Here is a 16,645-nt window from a genome sequence, read left to right on the forward strand (position 1 = left end):
CTTCTAATCATTTTGTTGCCCTTTTCTGAACCTTTTCCAATGCCAATATATCTTTTTTGAGAAGAGTTGACCACATCTGTATGCAGTATTCAAGATGTGGACATACCATGCTTTTATATGTTCTGTTTTATTTTCTATCCCTTTTTTCATGATTCCTAACATTGTTGCTTTTTTGACTGCCGCTGTATATTGAGTGGATGTTTTCAGAGAACTATCCGCAATGACTCCAAGATCTCTCAAGTAGTTATAGCTAAAATTAGTCCCACTCATATTGTATGTATAATTGGGTTTATTTTTTCCAGTGTGCATTACTTTACATTTATCAACATTCCATTCCATTCGCCACTTAGTTGCCCAATCACTTAGTTTTGTGACATCTTTTTGAAGCTCTTCACAGCCTCTTGTTCGTAACTACCTGGAGCAGTTTAGTATCATCTGCAAATTTTGCCAACTCACTGTTTACTCCTTGCTCCAGATCATTTATAAACAGGATTGGTCCCAGGGCAGACCCTTGGGGAACACCATTAGCTACCTCTCTCCATTCTGAAAACTTACTATTTATTCCTACCCTTTGTTTCCTGTCTTTTAACGAGTTATCAATCCACAGGAGGACCTTCCCTCTTATGCTACAACTTACTTTACTTCAGAGCCTTTTGTGAGGGACTTTAGCAAAGGCTTCCTGGAAATCTTTTTCTCTCTCACTGCTCCTTTTACTTGGTTGTTAAGCCATGGTGGTACTTTTTTGTTTCTCTTACTGTGCTTTTTTAATTTGGGATATACATTTAAGTTGGGCCTCTATTGTGGTGTCTCAAAAAGTTTCCATGCAGCTTGCAGGGATTTTACTCTTGTCGTTGTACCTTTTAATTTCTGTTTAACTTACCTCTTTGTTTTTGTGTAGTTCCCCTTTCTGAAGTTAAATGCCACATAGTTGGGCTGCTGAGGTGTTTTTCCCACCACAGGGATGTTACATTTTATTACATTATGGTCACTATTTCCAAGCAGTATAGTTATATTTACCTCTTGAACCAGATCCTGCGCTCCACTTTGGACTAAAGCAAGAATAGCCTCTCCCCGTGTGGGTTCCAGAACCAGCTGCTCATTTAAGGTATTAAGAAATTTTAACTCTGCATCCCATCTTGAGGTGACATGTACCCTATCAATATGAGGATAGTTGAAATCCTCTACTATTATTGAGTTTTTTATTTTAATAGCCTCTCTAATCTCCCTTAGCATTTCATAGTCACTATCACTATCCTGCTCAGGTAGTCAATAATATATCCCTACTGTGATATTTTTATTATTAGAGTATGGAATTACTACCCATAGAGATTCTATGGAGCATTTTGGCTCATTTAAGATTATGTCATTTGATTCTACATTTTTTCATGTATAATGCCACTCCCCCACCAGCATGACCTGTTCTGTCCTTCCGATATATTTTGTACCCTGGTATGACTGTCCCCCATTGATTGTCCTCCTTCCACCAAGTTTCTGTGATGCCTATTGTATAAATATCCTTCTTTAATACAAGGCACTCTAGTTCACCCATCTTATTACTTAGACTTCTAGCGTTTGTGTATAAGCACTTTAATAATTTGTCACTATTTATCTGTCTGCCATATCTTGAAGTGTTAGACTCTTTTTCATGTGATTGTTTTCCATCTGATCTTACCCACACTTTATCATATTCCATTCTCTCCTCCTTACTTGAACATAGAAAATCTCTATTAATAGACCCTCCCCTAAGAGATGGCTCTGTCTGATCTATGTGCTCCTCCATACCTGTTGGCTTTCCCTCAGTCCTTAATTTAAAAACTGCTCTATGACCTTTTTAATGTTAAGTGCCAGTGTCTGGTTCCATTGTGGTTTAGGTGGAGCCCATCCATTCTGCATAGGCTCCCCCTATCCCAAAAGTTTCCCCAGTTCCTAATAAGTTTCTGTACTGTCGTCTCATCCATGCACTGAATCTCTGAAGTTCTCCTGGCCTACCTGGCCCTGCACATAGAATCATAGAATCATAGAATAATAGGACTGGAAGGGACCTCAAGAGGTCATCGAGTCCAGCCCCCCGCCCTCAAGGCAGGACCAAGCTCCACCTACACCATCCCTGAAGCATTTCAGAGAACACCACCACAGAGGTCCTGGATTTCAATCTCTTTCCTAGCAGCCTAAATTTGGCATCCAGAACCTCTTTCCTACCCTTCCCTATGTTATTGGTACCTACATTACCATGACCACCAGCTCCTCCCCAGCACTACACATAAGGCTATCTAGATGCCTTGAGAGATCCACAACCTTCGCACCAGGCACGCAAGTCACCATATGGTTCTCCCGGTAATCACAAACCCAACTATCTGTTTCTAATGATCGAATCTCCCATTACTAACACCTGCCTTTTCCTAATGACTGGAGTTCCCTCCCCCAGAGAGGAATGCTCAGTGCAAGAGGATACAACATCATCTGGAAGGAGGATCCCATCTATGGGATCATTTCCCTCTGCTCCAGTTGACTGTTGTCCTTCCCTGAGCCTTTCACCCTCCTTAACAGCACAGAGGCTGTCTGACTTGAGGTGGGACAGTTTTACAGTGTCCTGGAAAGCCTCGTCTACATACCTCTTGGCCTCCCTTAGCTCCTCCAATTCAGCCACCCTGGCCTCCAAAGCCCGTACCGTACATGGTCTCTGAGGGCCAGGAGCTCCTTGCATTGATTGCACACATACGCCACCTGTCCATAGGGCAGGTAATCATACATGCTATATTGGGTATAGTAAACAGGGTAGCCCTTACTCTGCTGCTGGGCTTCTGCCTGCATTCTCTCCTACAGATAATTAGATTACGGGTAGGGTTTTTATTTAAATCAGGTAGTTTTGGTTTTAGTTTAGTTTAAAAATTTTAAAGAATACCAAGTGTAAGATGCTACTGTCTTACACAATCAAGAAGTTACAACTTCTATCAACACATAGTTCGTGCAGTTGGCTGTCTTTGTATTTTGTTATACAAGTGAATGTAATTAATGAGGCAACTAATATTAGTTTATAAACCTGACTTTTTTCAGAAGATTTTTGTCAATTTTATCATAGCTGTCAGGTAATAGATTTGAAAGTGGTCTTCTGAAATCTTGTCAAAGACACTATCCCACAAGAAATTAGCAAACTCTGCAATCTTTTTTTCTACACTAAGTTGAACATTATCAAAAGGCACTTTTAAAATTACACTTCAAGTACAGCATTCTGCTGACAAAACATGAGCAATGCAAAGACGTCACCCATGTAGATTACAATAGCGATTCTAAAGAAGCAAAAAAAGTGTCTGTAATATGAGAAATGAAAATAAACCCTGAAACTTCAAATGATATATTTTATACAAAAATGAATCAAAATTAGTCTTTTTGCAAATTATAAATGCATAAATCATTTGAAACACTGATGACCACTGGTTCAACTCAAGTTTTCAGCATTTGTTATAATAGTTTGAACAATTAAAGGAGTGTTTTCAAATTAGGTCTAGTGTGACATATTAACCTTTTGGCCAAGATCAATACCAGCTTTAATTTACATTGATGAATCTTCCTTACAGGGCTCAGGAGGGAAAGGTAACACCATGGATTTGCACAAGATGGGCTCAAACTCTTTAATCTCTCACTTGTAAAATCTTATTACAGGAGATTTGATCAGCTGTCTCCACTGTATGGAAGTCATAGTCCAAGGTTCATAACAAAAAGTCAGTCTCTAAGCAAATGGAATCAGTCAAATTGGGCTAAAGTCCTGAAGGGTAGCTAGGTTACATTGTAAGTCACTGCATAATTAAACTAGAGAAGTGGATCAGTTGATGTCATGTGGACAGAGAAAAATAAAACAACAAAGAAGATAATAAAAGGGATTAAAGCAACAAGGAAAACAGACCAGGCATACAGCCTGAATGATCAAGTTTCACTACCAACTAACTCAGTCTGAAGATATCTAGCATATGTCCCATTTCACTGGTACCCTAAAGATGTGACGGATGGAATTTGGGGGCACACTTGTAGGCAAATGACTGCAAAGCATCATGGTGAACAAATGTATCAGGGAGATAAGGAAACATGGCCTGGATGGAGAAGCAGAGAGGATGCACTGACAGTTGGACTCAGACAAGGTACTTGAAGGTACAAGAGCAGCTCAGGAAGAAAAGTGAGTGCACCAAGTCCTGACAGGAAGAAATAGGGATCATTTACAGCACATGAATCATTAGCAATAGTGCCTTATGTATTACAGAAATGGTGTTCTCACCTTCCAGAGATAGAGGAGAAATGGTAAGCACAGGCAGCTTAATCAATCATCTCTAAAATGCCCACACAAACCATTTGGAATATTTTTCTGCAGCAGTAATTCTTTGGACATAACCAAAACAACTATGGTGTCACATTTTAAGAGTAACAGCTTACAAAAGCTTTATAGATGCTTAAACCTATCAATAGATTATGACTCTATAATCAGCATGTCTAGATTTATAGTCCTATTTACTCTGATTAAACCGAAGGTGTCTTTCTTATCTACCTAATGAAAACTTTGCTACAGCCCCAGTAACATACATTGCTATGTGATAAAATGGCTACTTTAATAATGTTAAATGTAATTACACTATACCATTAAAAAAGGAAGAACCAACTATATTTTAATCCAACATCTCAACTGTACCAGGAGTAAAACCGTGCTTGCTACAATTGTGTTTAAATATTAGTGTAGCTAGATTGTTTTATTTGCAGTGCAGACAAAGGCTGGGGCTGAGAAAATGCATAAAGAACACACTACATCTTTTCCCTGAATAAGAAACCTCATTAGAATAGTTAATCATTTCTTTTATTTATAAAGCTCCCATCATCATCGTATTTGAGTGCAGGTCACAAGCTTCATCATATTTTGTATAAACATGTATGTGTTTAACATTAAAAATAAACTAATGTCCTTTCAAAAAAGTTTAGACATTTTAACTTGCTAGTAATTAAATAGGGAGAATACTCAGTGAAATATCCTGCATTTGGAATGACAAGACTGAGCATAAATGGTTATTCAGAACACCAGGTACCATTCTTATCCCAAAGAAGCCCAATGATTTTAAATTCAAATATACTGTTATCTTCAGGGGGGAAAACTATACAGAAAACTCACTGAAAAAAATGCATTAATTTTAGTCTAGATTTCCAATACTTCATGGAGATCAAGACCTTCTTCTGAAATGACTTTGATTTCACAGCAGAATATAAATACATTTATCAGATCACAAACACTCAAGACAGAGGGGTATGGTTAGAAATAACCTTTCTTTCTAAAGCTAACAGTGATCTTGAGAGGTCACGAGCATTCTATTAGTTCCCTTCACCATATTTTGTTTCTACATCATATAAACTATATTCACACTTGATTTTTGAGCCGTCAGTGTTTAAAATCAGCGCATTTAGTTTCTTAAAAAATAAATAACTCTTAGGGTGCACCTATACTGTGCACGTATTTTGGAATAAGCTGTTCCAGAAGAAATACTCCAAAATATTTTAATTTGAAATAGCACATCTACACTACAGGGAAGCCTCAAAATTAGTCCAAGGCAGGACGTACTACCTCGATTTATAGCCCACGAGGAACTGGGGAGTAATTGCTTTGAATAGCCCTGGGGAGCATCCACACTACTGCTATTCCAAAATAGCCATTTCAGAATAAATGTTATTCCTCGTGGAATAACAATTTCAAAAGAAGCCATTCATCATTTAAAAATTATTTGGAAATAACAGAATTGCTGTGTAGACATTTGCACTGTTATTCTGAAATAACAGAAGTTATTTCGAAATAACTGTGCTGTGTAGATGCACCCTCACAGTGTAGGGAAAATAAGGTCTCTTGCAGAAAAAGCTTTTTTTAATCCAAATTAATCTGAGAACCTTGCACTCTCGTTGTGGCACTGGGACAGGTTTCTGTGGAGTGTATGTATGGCCAATAGAGAGCCAAGAAAAGATCGCTACATTTTGGCAAAATACAAGAGGGAATCTTGTCTGACAGGTGCTAATAATAAAAACATGTAAATCAAGGACAGTAGAGAATTCTTCTCCCCCACCCCCACCCCTTGTTGCGGGAATGTGTGCCATTATTCAAATATTGCTGGGGATTAGCAAATTACTTTTGAGCACTGCTTTTATTATAAATGAGGAAGTCAGAAATGTCATGCCATACATTACTGTCGTCGTACAGGTAAGTCATGGAAGATTGCAGAGAGGGTTGGAGAGTGTGCCGATGATATTCAAAGAGCCACAGAACAATCCCCCAAGTCACAGCAGCAAAGATTGGGAAAGGGTCCTGCTTGGGTTCTGGGATATAACCCTTCTCCACTGCCAGTCGTGACAAGCCAAACAGAATACGAGACAGCAGGTACATGTTTATCTACATAAAGAGAAAACCCAAGGAATTACAGTCCAGTAACATGGCTAGCAAACCTGACCTAATCAAGCAGTTTAGAAGTTAAAGACACAGAAAAGATTAATATTGGACCATAATTCACTACCTAATTAAATTGCCTTCAACACTGAAGTACGTTTGTATCCTCCCAACATGATTATTTTCCTGGTTTGCTTATTGGCACTCTAGTTCTGCTGAGCAATAGATTTCATCCGGTGCAACATGCTACCACTTGGAAAATCAGTTGTGTTGGCAGCTGTAGCAGGTTTAAATCAAACTAAGTGAGTCCAAAGAGTTTTGCAGCAGTTGTGTGGTTTCACACCACAACTTCAGTAACTCCAGTGCAAGTTTGTGTGTGGAAAAGGCCTGTGTGACTTCCCCATGGCTAACCAGTGAGTCAGTGGCAGAACTGGGAATACAAGGTAGGTCATCTGGCTCCCAGTGCTGTGTGCACTACCCTCTGATGCAAACAGTTCTCCTTTAGGCTTTGACAGTAAATGAGCTAACTATGAAAAGCACAGCTTACAGTATCAGTCTTTTTTAGTTTGTTTAAATCCTAGTCAAACCAGCAGCTACACAACATGTAGTTGTTGATTGTCTTTTTATGGCAAGGTCAGAAAGATAAAACTCCACAAACATGTTTGTTTACCTGGCTGTTGATATGATTATTTTCACCAAACACTAACCAGCCCCCAACACAGGCTGCCAGGAAGGAGTGCAACTGAAAGTTCTTTCCCTGTAGTCGAGACTGCAGTGCCATCAGCCCCTTGTAAGTGAACACAAAATACGCCAGGTTTCGGGAATGAGTATATGTGGCCTGAGCAATCGCTTTCAGTTTCTCTCTTAAACTGAGCAAAGGAACAAACAAGCATTAGTAAAGCAATAACACTGTCATAACACTGCTCATTCTGCTGGTATGTTGCATCCCCTTCTCCCTCCTGACGCATGCCTGGTCTACCTAGGCTAAGTTTTTTGGGTCAGGAACAATCTACAAATCTATGTACAGCACTTGGTACAATGAGGCCTATTGTTTGTTAGGTCATAGGCACTACTGTAATACAAATACAGGTCTGTCACTCTTGGGACCGGTTTTGCTGGGCCAGGGGAGGTCCCTTGCTACCAACTCTCCAGTCCACTACCCCACACAGGATGCTGCCAGCCCTTCTGCGACTACGCTCCTGGCCCTGGGCTCTCTGGTCCAGGAACATCCAGCAGGACCAGTGAGCTAAACAAAAACAAATATGTGAGGATGGCTCATTTCACTGCTAGGTCACTGATCAGAATCCAGTCTAAGTCTCCTTTTACCCTGATTTACCATCATTCCAGAAATGGACAGTCAACCATTGGAGCAGCTGCACCAGTACAACCATCCATTGGCTTTCCTCATCTATACAATTTGCACAGGTGGAGTTTAACACTGCTTGAAACAAGATAAGCCCAGCAGGGGAAAATGGTAGTTCTCCTTGCATAACCAAGGCCTAGCTGGATCAGCTTCCTGAGCCTCAAACAGGCTGCATTCTGCTTGTCCTTTGTATTTTTAAAAAGTTACATTGCTGTGGGATTTTCCCATTTAGTTATGACAACATAACTAAATGTTCATGTCATTTGACCTGAACATGCCTGGTGTTTGCAAAAGGTTCACTTTTAAAAAATAGCTGGCTGAAGCATGCACTCTTCATTACAGAGAAGGCCAGAAAGGAAGAGTAATGTGTGTACCTTCCACTCTTGAAGAGAAAGGTCATCACCAGAGCATGGGGAGCCCGGATCTTTGCTCCATAGCTGCAAAAGAAAATGATGATATGCATACATACAATGTTTGCATGTATTTTTTTTAAATTACTGTAATCAACTATTGATCTTTTAATCCTTATATTATAGTGGAATAAACCACAAGTCATTGGCTAATCAGTTGAAGTCCATTTCAACACATCACCTGATAATTCGATCAAAGAACCAGGGTGGTGTGATTTGTAAAGTGTTGCACTCTAACATCTAGCTCATTAACATAAACCAAGTGCCTTTTAGAGTGCACCAGCAGAATCACACAAGGCCTTCAGAACACAACACATTAGTGCACTTCGCAGTGCCTTTGGGTGTGTTTTACTGGCACTGTTCAGACAAGACAAAAGTAGGGATGTAATAGTGTAGTCAATTAACCGATAAGCAAAAGCTTCTAGGTTAATGCTATAGACTACATGCATTTCCTTCCTCCCATCCTTACTAGTAAATTTTTTAGCAGGCTGGCCAGCAGCCTGGCTCAATTCTGGCTCCTGCAGAGTATAGAACCTACCCTGCTGTGGCTCTGCATTTAAAGTGCATTAGGAGCCAGGCGGGCAGGTAGCCCAGCTCAGTTCCAGCTCACGCCAGGTTCAGGAGCTCAGATCACCCTTAGATGGGGTTGCTGCCACCTCACGCTGCTGCCGCTTTTTCAGAGGCAGCAGCACAGGGCAACAGGCAGCTGGTCCACAAGGGGAGCTGTTTTTTAAACTGGCTCCCTTCATGGACCAGCTCCTGCCAGGCACCCTACACAGCTGCCTCTGATACAGTGGCTGCTGACCCCGCCTCTGGGGACTATAGAACAGTCAACTAACCGATACAAATTCATGAGGTTACTTGATTATTCAATTAATTGATTTTTAACATCCCTAGACCTAAATATGTTTTCTTCCTCAAATAAAGATAAAAGGCCTAGTTCTGCTCCCACTCAAGTCAATGGCAACAGGTCTGACCCCCCTCCCCTTTAGAAATAAAGCCTTCTTCTTTAGCATTTTTTAAACAACTATACAATGTATGGTTTTTAGTCACAACTCAATTGAATGCATCTAGAGCGTCTCTGAAAGGTATCAACTAAGACACAGACTGTAAATTATTTTGTATGGGGCTAAGAGAATTGCCCTACTTATCTGTAAAGCACTTAGCCCACAGTAAGCACTACACTGACAATACATGCTGGTACTTTGAATCAAAGGGCTGGTTTATGGGTATGTTAAAAAAGTAGCAACTCACACAGCAAGTTTGGAAATATCAGAGAGTCTAATTTGCTTTAGGCACTTTCTGTCAAGCAAAGACAACTGGACTGTCAGCTGCATCCCTTTCCCAATCAGTCCAGGAGGTCACTTTTTTTTAAAAAATTGCCATCAGATCCAGAGCAACTTGTCACTTCACAGTGTCACAACACACTATGCAGGAGACAGTGGCATCAAATTGCAACATAAGCAGGCCAAGGTCCGAAGTCACTATCCACATGGGATGAGACAACAGATAGCAGAATACAACTCTTAAAATAGCCTGAAAAAAGTGGGGTAAGTATCGTAACCTGGGAGCAACAGTTTTGGTAAGACTGTGCTTGAAGCGGACCCCACAGAGACAGCTGGATTTACAATATTTCCTCTGGATCTGCGATCCACCCCTTGCTGGAGCAAGCTTTAACGAGCCCCCTAAAACAAGCGACAGGCTGCTCCCAGGGGGGCTTTCTCTCCGCAGCCTGCTGGGGAGAGGGGCAGCACAAGGAACATCATGGGCCCGGCCCCGAAGGAAAGCCCCTCCCCCGCCTGGCCCGGGGGTGGGGACAGGGCGGCTCGAAGAGGGGGGCTGGGGGGGACCCCCGGCACAGCGCGGGCCCGGAGAAGGCGAGGAGCCCCCGCAGGCGGCCCGGCAGCCCGGCTTACACCGCTCCGTTGCGGAAGCCCTTGAGCACGGCCAGCGCGGCGCGGTATCTGCGCTGCTGCAGCAGGGAGTTGACGGTGCGGAGCACGGCGCGGAGCACGCCCTGGGCCCCCATGGCCGCCCGCCCGCCCGGGGTCCGGTGGCACCGCTGCAAACAGTCCGGGCGGACAGCGAAGGCCAGGGCAAGGTTCCGCAGCTGCACAGAGCACATCGCACGCCCATAGGCTGCCTTACCCATCCATCAAAACTCGCGACTAATGGGAGATTGCGCCCTGCCCCTTCAAGGCACGTTCTCAAGAGTGGTCTGCCTATTGGGAAAGGTCACAGGGCTTCGGCACCGCCCGCCAGATTTGCGGCTATTGGCCAGAGCAGAAGCGACCTCTTCCAATGGGGGCTGCTGCGAGGGGGCGCTCTTTGGCTGCCCGGGGGATGATGCTCAGAGTTCAGTCCCTACAGCGCGGCACAGCTACTGCGGGGCCACTGGCTGCAGTGCCTCGCCTCGCCAAGTGTCACTTGCTCGGGACCGGCACGAAACCCTGTGCTGGGCATGAATGGAATAACCTGCCCAAGGAAAGTCTCTTCCTAACCTCTGCCGTTTAGTGATGGCTTTGTGGTGGGATGTAACTTTATCTTCCTTCTAACAGAAAACTATGCTCTCTAATCTCTTCAGTATAACTCTCATTGCATGTCTAGTCCTTTTAAAAAAAATCTATGAACTACTGTTTTCAGTGGCAAGGAGTCCCACAGGTTAGTTGTGTATTGTGTTTAAAAGGTTTTTTATCTTTTTTTACTCCTTTTTTTTCTAGGCTTGGCAGAATTTGAGCATTTTTATAATTTTGAGAGATAGCAACGTTTATTTTAAAGCATATTTCAGGTTAATTTTGTAACTGCATAAGTATTGGTTTTGATTTTTTAAAATCTATTTACATTTCAAAGTTGTAGGAAACTATGGAGAGGGCAGACAATGACAGTAAATGCTGATATTCAAAAAGTTAAACGTTTTATATAAACTGTTCAATTGTCAACATCATGGGGCAAAATATATACATATTCTTAAGTCAGCTGTGCTAATATTGATATTAAAACATGTTCCATGCACATTAAGGTGGGACTCTAAGTTCTCAAGCAGCATTTTTATTATTTTTCCTAACTAAATTATCAATAGGAATATTTTTTAAATCTGTGTGTGTACGTACAGTGAAATAATATTTACCATAGTTACCAATAAAACGCTAATCCTAAAAACCTAGTTTTATTGAATAACTCTTTATCCTGTAGGTAAAAGTGTAATTGAAATGCTTTATTTACCTTTATTACGCCCTTTGTTATTGTGTATATCTTTTGTCATGTATCATCCTCTCACTCATATCATCTCTAAACAGTCATTACAGTTTGTCTTCATATGGAAGCTTTTCCATACATCCAATAATATGAGAAATGGACACAAATTAGATATTAGAAATGGAAACACACATAAACCTGTAGGGGAACATTTTATGATTAGGCCCCATTACATCACAGATGTTACCACTTTTAATCAGTGCTACATGCATGATATTACCCTACCCTTAGCTATGTTATAACATATTTTGGTCTTGCTTGTGTTGATACAATCAAACAAGTTGTTATTATCATAGAATCATAGAACTGGAAGAGACCTCAGAAGGTCATCAAGTCCAGCCCCCCCTGCTCTAGGCAGGACCAATTCCAACTAAATCAACTCGGCCAGTTATAACTCTGCCTTTAGTCTGATCTCCCATTATGACAGGTGCTGATAGTCCTCTGTGAACTGTTGTGATCGACTTAGTCTCCATCACTAAGTAGAATCAGAAAAGTCCACACCTCTTTCCTAACTCTCTTCTAACTGCCTTGTGTACACATGCAATTAGAGGACAAAAAGTTACAGAGTCTTGCATGAGGAAGCCCTCAGCAGAATAGCAAGTGGCCAGTTGCATGGTGCATAAACATGCAGATAGGCACCTAATGGAATTTTCAAAGTTACCTAGGGGTCTAACTTCCGTTAATTTTTGTGAGTTAGAGCTCTAGGTAAATTTGATAAATTTAATTAGATGCCTACCTACATTTTTAGGCACCTAACCATATTTATGATTAATGCCCTGTAGTTCCCCTTATATCACTAGAGGGCACAATAGCTCTTATTTCAAACATTGATACCCGGGCTAGTATGCAGCCATAGAAGCTAAGTCTTAATCTACCACTGAGAACTTTTGACACATGTCCAGTCTCATTCCTACCACTGAGTCATTACCAATAGATTTGTTAAATGTCAATTAACTTTAGAGAAATGGTTGAGATAGTCTAGAGATATCACAGTGACCCCAATTAAATACCTGAGTTATTAGATACAATTACTAATCATTTAGGGTGGGATCTTGAGAATGGGGCTACAGTGTGCATGCTCAGGGGCTGAAACATCTGCATTGAGGGTTTTTTACTGCACAAATGTAGACAGAACACACATTTAGGCACCTACAGGATTAGAGAGCAATGAGTGGGAGTTCTGTGGATTGCAGTTGTGCCTAACAACAGGACTCAGGCATTTAAGCACATTTGTGGCTCCCACCCTTACCTTATTTATATCCCAATTTCCTCAAATATAGCCTATGCACAAGATCTGTTATGTTTAACCATATGGAACCCTTTAAAGTCTCTTACTCCATTTAAAAGATCATTCAGGAAAAAGGGTTAGCTTTAAAAATACATTTTGGTGCTTAAAGATGCATATAGGCACCTAATGGCATTTTTGATTTTGAGAGTTAGAGCTCTAGCTGCTTTTGAAAAATCCCAGTGCATTTTTAGGCACCTAAATATCTTTAACATTCTGACCCAAAGAAAAGACTGATGAAATGCTAACTTTCTTAAAGGACCAAGTTTCTAATTAATTATAACTCTAATTCGCAGAGTCATATGTACATTCAAAGCAAATTCATGCTTAAAAAGTGCTGCGAGTTTGTGGAGAGATGCTTCATTTTTCCACACACAAAAAGGACTCTAAATCTCTTATTCTTCTTTGTTGTATCTGTGGAGTTGTAACTTGTGCTTCTGTAGTTAGACCAGCACACAAGCTAAAAAGAATAAACCAATTTCAAGGAGGCAAGTTAGGATTTAGGGCTGTGCTGCTGGCATGGAATACTTAATCAAGGAATGTTAAATTAGAGGAAGCACCAACTTTGGCAGATGAGGAAATGTCCCCACATGTATTTGCATCCTTGTATGTATCTGGTACCAATTCATACGGAGGTGTCATTCTCAACTGTTTTCAACATGAACCACTTAGTTTTTATTCTTCCAATCAGCTTTTAAAAAGTTGCAATTCTGGAGCTTTTGTGTTCTCTAGGTGGATGTTCTGTATTATAACCCCAATACTAATACAAACTTTGGTGCTCACTCCAGCTCAGAGATCTGCATTCTGATGCTATAGTCACATCTAGGGCAATTTGTGAACTTCTGTTCAATAAACATCCCTAGAGTTCTGTGAGTGTGACCATTCCCAGATGAAACACCACTGCCCTGCCCTGCTCAGCTATACTGTTGGCAATTCCGTCCCTGCACGCCATATGTACCCACATACAGATATGCTACCGCCCCAATAAGGACTTCTCTATAAGACACCCCATCCCCCATAGGACCTTTAAACCACAGCTGGATCCCCCCCCTCTGCAGGGACTTTACCCCCATAGGGACAGCCCATCCCCCACAGGGGCTTTACCCCCCCCCCATAGGGACAGCCCATCCCCCACAGGTGCTTTACCCCCTACGGGGACAGCCCATCCCCCACGGGCTCTACCCCCACAGGGACAGCCCCCCCCCCCCCCCACGGCTCTACAGCCCATCCCCCGCACGGGCTCTACCCCCCACGGGGACAGCCCATCCCCCACGGGCTCTACCCCCCACAGGGACAGCCCACCCCCCCCACGGGCTCTACCCCCCCACGGGGACTCTACCCCCCACGGGGACAGCCCCCCCACGGGGACTCTACCCCCCCACGGGGACAGCCCATACCCCCCACGGGCTCTACCCCCACGGGGACTCTACCCCCCACGGGGACAGTCCCCCCCACGGGCTCTACCCCCACTCCCCGCCCAGCCAGCCCACCCGCGCGCAGCTCCCCCTGGCGGCCGGCGGCGCCTCCCTTCCCACAATGCCCATGCAGGGGGCTCGGGCCCGGCCGCCGCGGCTCCAAGATGGCGCAGGCGATATTCGAGGCGCTGGAAGGTAGCGGGCGGCGGGGCCGGGCGGGCGCGAGCCGACACCTCCCGGGGGCGCCGCAGCGCCAGGCAGGCCCGCGGCTCTTCCGCGCGGGGCGTCTCCCCTCCCTCCACTGCACAGGGGCTCGGCGGCCGCGGGGCCGCCCCAGGCAGCCCGGCCGGGGGAGGGTTCCTGGAACAGCCGCGCACAGAGGCAGGAGGCAGGGCCACCCTCCCCCCGCAGCCGCCCGGAGCAACCCCTCCCCCCCGCGTCGCCAGGGGAACCCGCTCGAGACACCCGGCCCTCCCAGAGCGATCCGCTCGGCCCGGCCGGAGCCCCCCCCAGACCCGGCCCGGCCGGAGCCCCCCCCCCCTCAGACCCGGCCCGCCCGGAGCCCCCCCCCCCCCCAGACCCGGCCCGGCCGGAGCCCCCCCCCCCCAGACCCGGCCCGGCCGGGGCCCCCCCCCCCCAGACCCGGCCCGCCCGGAGCCCTCCCCTCAGACCCGGCCCGGCCGCAGCCCCCCCCCCCAGACCCGGCCCGCCCGGAGCCCCCCCCCTCAGACCCGGCCGGAGCGCCCCCCCCTCAGACCCGGCCCGGCCGGACCGCGCCCCCCCCCCCTCAGACCCGGCCCGCCCGGAGCCCCCCCCCTCAGACCCGGCCGGAGCGCCCCCCCCCCCTCAGACCCGGCCCGGCCGGAGCCCCCCCCCTCAGACCCGGCCCGGCCGGAGCCCCCCCCCCTCAAACCCGGCCGGAGCCCCCCCCCCTCAGACCCGGCCGGAGCGCCCCCCCCTCAGACCCGGCCCGGCCGGACCGCGCCCCCCCCCCCTCAGACCCGGCCCGCCCGGAGCCCCCCCCCTTAGACCCGGCCGGAGCCCCCCCCCCCTCAGACCCGGCCCGGCCGGAGCCCCCCCCCCTCAGACCCGGCCCGGCCGGAGCCCCCCCCCCCAGACCCGGCCCGGCTGCAGCGCCCCCCCCCTCAGACCCAGCCCGAGCACCCCCCCCCTCAGACCCGGCCCTGCCGCAGCGCCCCCCCCCTCAGACCCGGCCGGAGCGCCCCTCCCACCCAGACCCGGCCCGAGCACCCCCCCCCTCAGACCCGGCCCGGCCGCAGCGCCCCCCCCCCTCAGACCCGGCCCGAGCACCCCCCCCCAGACCCGGCCCGGCCGCAGCGCCCCCCCCCTCAGACCCAGCCCGAGCACCCCCCCCCTCAGACCCGGCCAGAGCAAATCTCCCCCCCTTTCCCAGAAGGCCCGGCTGGAGCAGCCTCTCCCTCCCCCAGAGACCCCCTCCTACCTGGAGCAACACCCGCCGCCCCCCCCCCCCCACAAGAGACCCGGCCTTCACAGGGGACCCCCGCATAGACCCGGTCCTCCCCGAGGAGCAGCAGCAATCCCGGTGGGATTAGCAATAGACTCTCCCCTCAGACCCATGCCTGCCAGGAGGTGCAGCAGCAGCCCCCTCCCATAGACCCTGCCCACCTGGAACAGCACCCTATCTCCCCCCTCCCCCGACCTGGCCCGCCCAGAGTAGTGCTCCCCCCTGGAAACCAGTCCCTGTAGAGAGCTTGCCCGGTGCAGTGCCCACCCCCGGAGAGCCCCCTCCAGAGACTCAGCCTGTCAGTGACCCCTTTCCCCCCTCCAGCCAGACCGAGTTAGCCTGGAGCAATGCCCTTCTGGGAACTCTTACAGAGACCATGCCCAATTAGAGCAGTGGCCTCCTCTGGGAATTCCCCCTCCCCCCATATCCCTATGTGGGAGAGCGCAGGGCTAGGAAGACCCTTTCTTGCTGTGGGACATCCCAGGGAGATCCTGTTCCTGTATGTCCTAGGGAACCCCTCCCCTGTTTCCAAGTCCCCTGAGGGACCCAGCCTGCAGGGCCCAGGGGAGTCGTCCTGCCCCTTCTTCTGATTGACCCAGTACCTTCCTCAGGGAAGTTCTTCTCTCCAATGAGACTTCACCCCACTCTCACTACTAGGGCTCAGGGAGCAGGACATACTCCCTGGAGATGTCCGTCCCCTCTCCCTGCAAGTCGGGAGCCAGTTCCCTTTCAGCTCCTCAATAATAAATGTGGATCTTTTATTCAGCACTCTGTGACACTGGTTCATTCTGAGCTGTAAGTGGCAGCGTGGATCAGGTTCGTAATGGAGGGATGGGATAGCTACTAGATTCATGGCCAGAAAGACCATTCTTCTCAGTCCAATGGTTGTCAACCAGGGGTTCATGTATCTCTGGGGGTATGCAGAGATCTTCTGGGGTACATCATCTCATAAATATTTGCTTTGTTTGACAACAAGTTACATAAATAGGGCTAGCAAAGTCAGTGCAAACAAAAATTTCATCCAATGACTT

The 16,645-nt window shown here is 46.5% G+C and overlaps 2 protein-coding genes across 7 annotated transcripts in view; one reads left to right on the forward strand and one right to left on the reverse strand.

Moving 5' to 3' along the window:
- Positions 1-4,819: 4,819 nt before the first annotated feature.
- Positions 4,820-10,313, reverse strand: PXMP4 (peroxisomal membrane protein 4). Of its 2 annotated transcripts, none has more exons than XM_006123323.3 (4): positions 10,090-10,313; positions 8,138-8,200; positions 7,071-7,269; positions 4,820-6,406 (listed from the first exon to the last, which is right to left on the reverse strand). In XM_006123323.3, the coding sequence occupies exons 1-4, from the start codon at positions 10,296-10,298 to the stop codon at positions 6,143-6,145; spliced, it is 735 nt and encodes a 244-aa protein (XP_006123385.3). In that variant the 5' UTR covers positions 10,299-10,313; the 3' UTR covers positions 4,820-6,142. The 2 variants fall into 2 exon arrangements, with proteins under 2 accessions (XP_006123385.3, XP_006123386.1); XM_006123324.3 differs by lacking the exon at positions 10,090-10,313 and adding an exon at positions 9,428-10,078.
- Positions 10,314-14,212: 3,899 nt separating this feature from the next.
- The window catches only part of ZNF341 (zinc finger protein 341), a 34,901-nt gene continuing 32,468 nt past the window's right edge, over positions 14,213-16,645 (forward strand). For 3 of the 5 annotated variants that reach the window (XR_012896581.1, XM_075901512.1, XM_075901514.1), the window contains exon 1: positions 14,213-14,323. Coding sequence is in view for 2 of the 5 variants with exons in the window: in XM_075901512.1 (XP_075757627.1) it covers positions 14,293-14,323 (31 nt within the window). In the remaining 3 variants the exon portion in view is untranslated. Of the gene's footprint in view, positions 14,324-15,612; positions 16,431-16,645 lie in introns of those variants that run through there. The other 2 variants (XM_025184797.2, XM_075901513.1) reach the window with 2 other exon arrangements.

The sequence above is a fragment of the Pelodiscus sinensis genome, chromosome 18 (assembly GCF_049634645.1).
Source record: "Pelodiscus sinensis isolate JC-2024 chromosome 18, ASM4963464v1, whole genome shotgun sequence".
Classification (NCBI taxonomy): domain Eukaryota; kingdom Metazoa; phylum Chordata; order Testudines; family Trionychidae; genus Pelodiscus; species Pelodiscus sinensis.

Excerpts from the sequence above, each read along its gene's own strand:
- PXMP4 (XM_006123323.3), bottom strand. The coding sequence starts at position 10,298 with ATGTGCTCTGTGCAGCTGCGGAACCTTGCCCTGGCCTTCGCTGTCCGC. Across the intron at positions 7,270-8,137 it reads TTTCTCTTCAAGAGTGGAAG|TTTAAGAGAGAAACTGAAAG; the intron begins GTACACACATTA and ends TCCTTTGCTCAG. Across the intron at positions 6,407-7,070 it reads ATAATCATATCAACAGCCAG|ATAAACATGTACCTGCTGTC; the intron begins GTAAACAAACAT and ends CTCTTTATGTAG.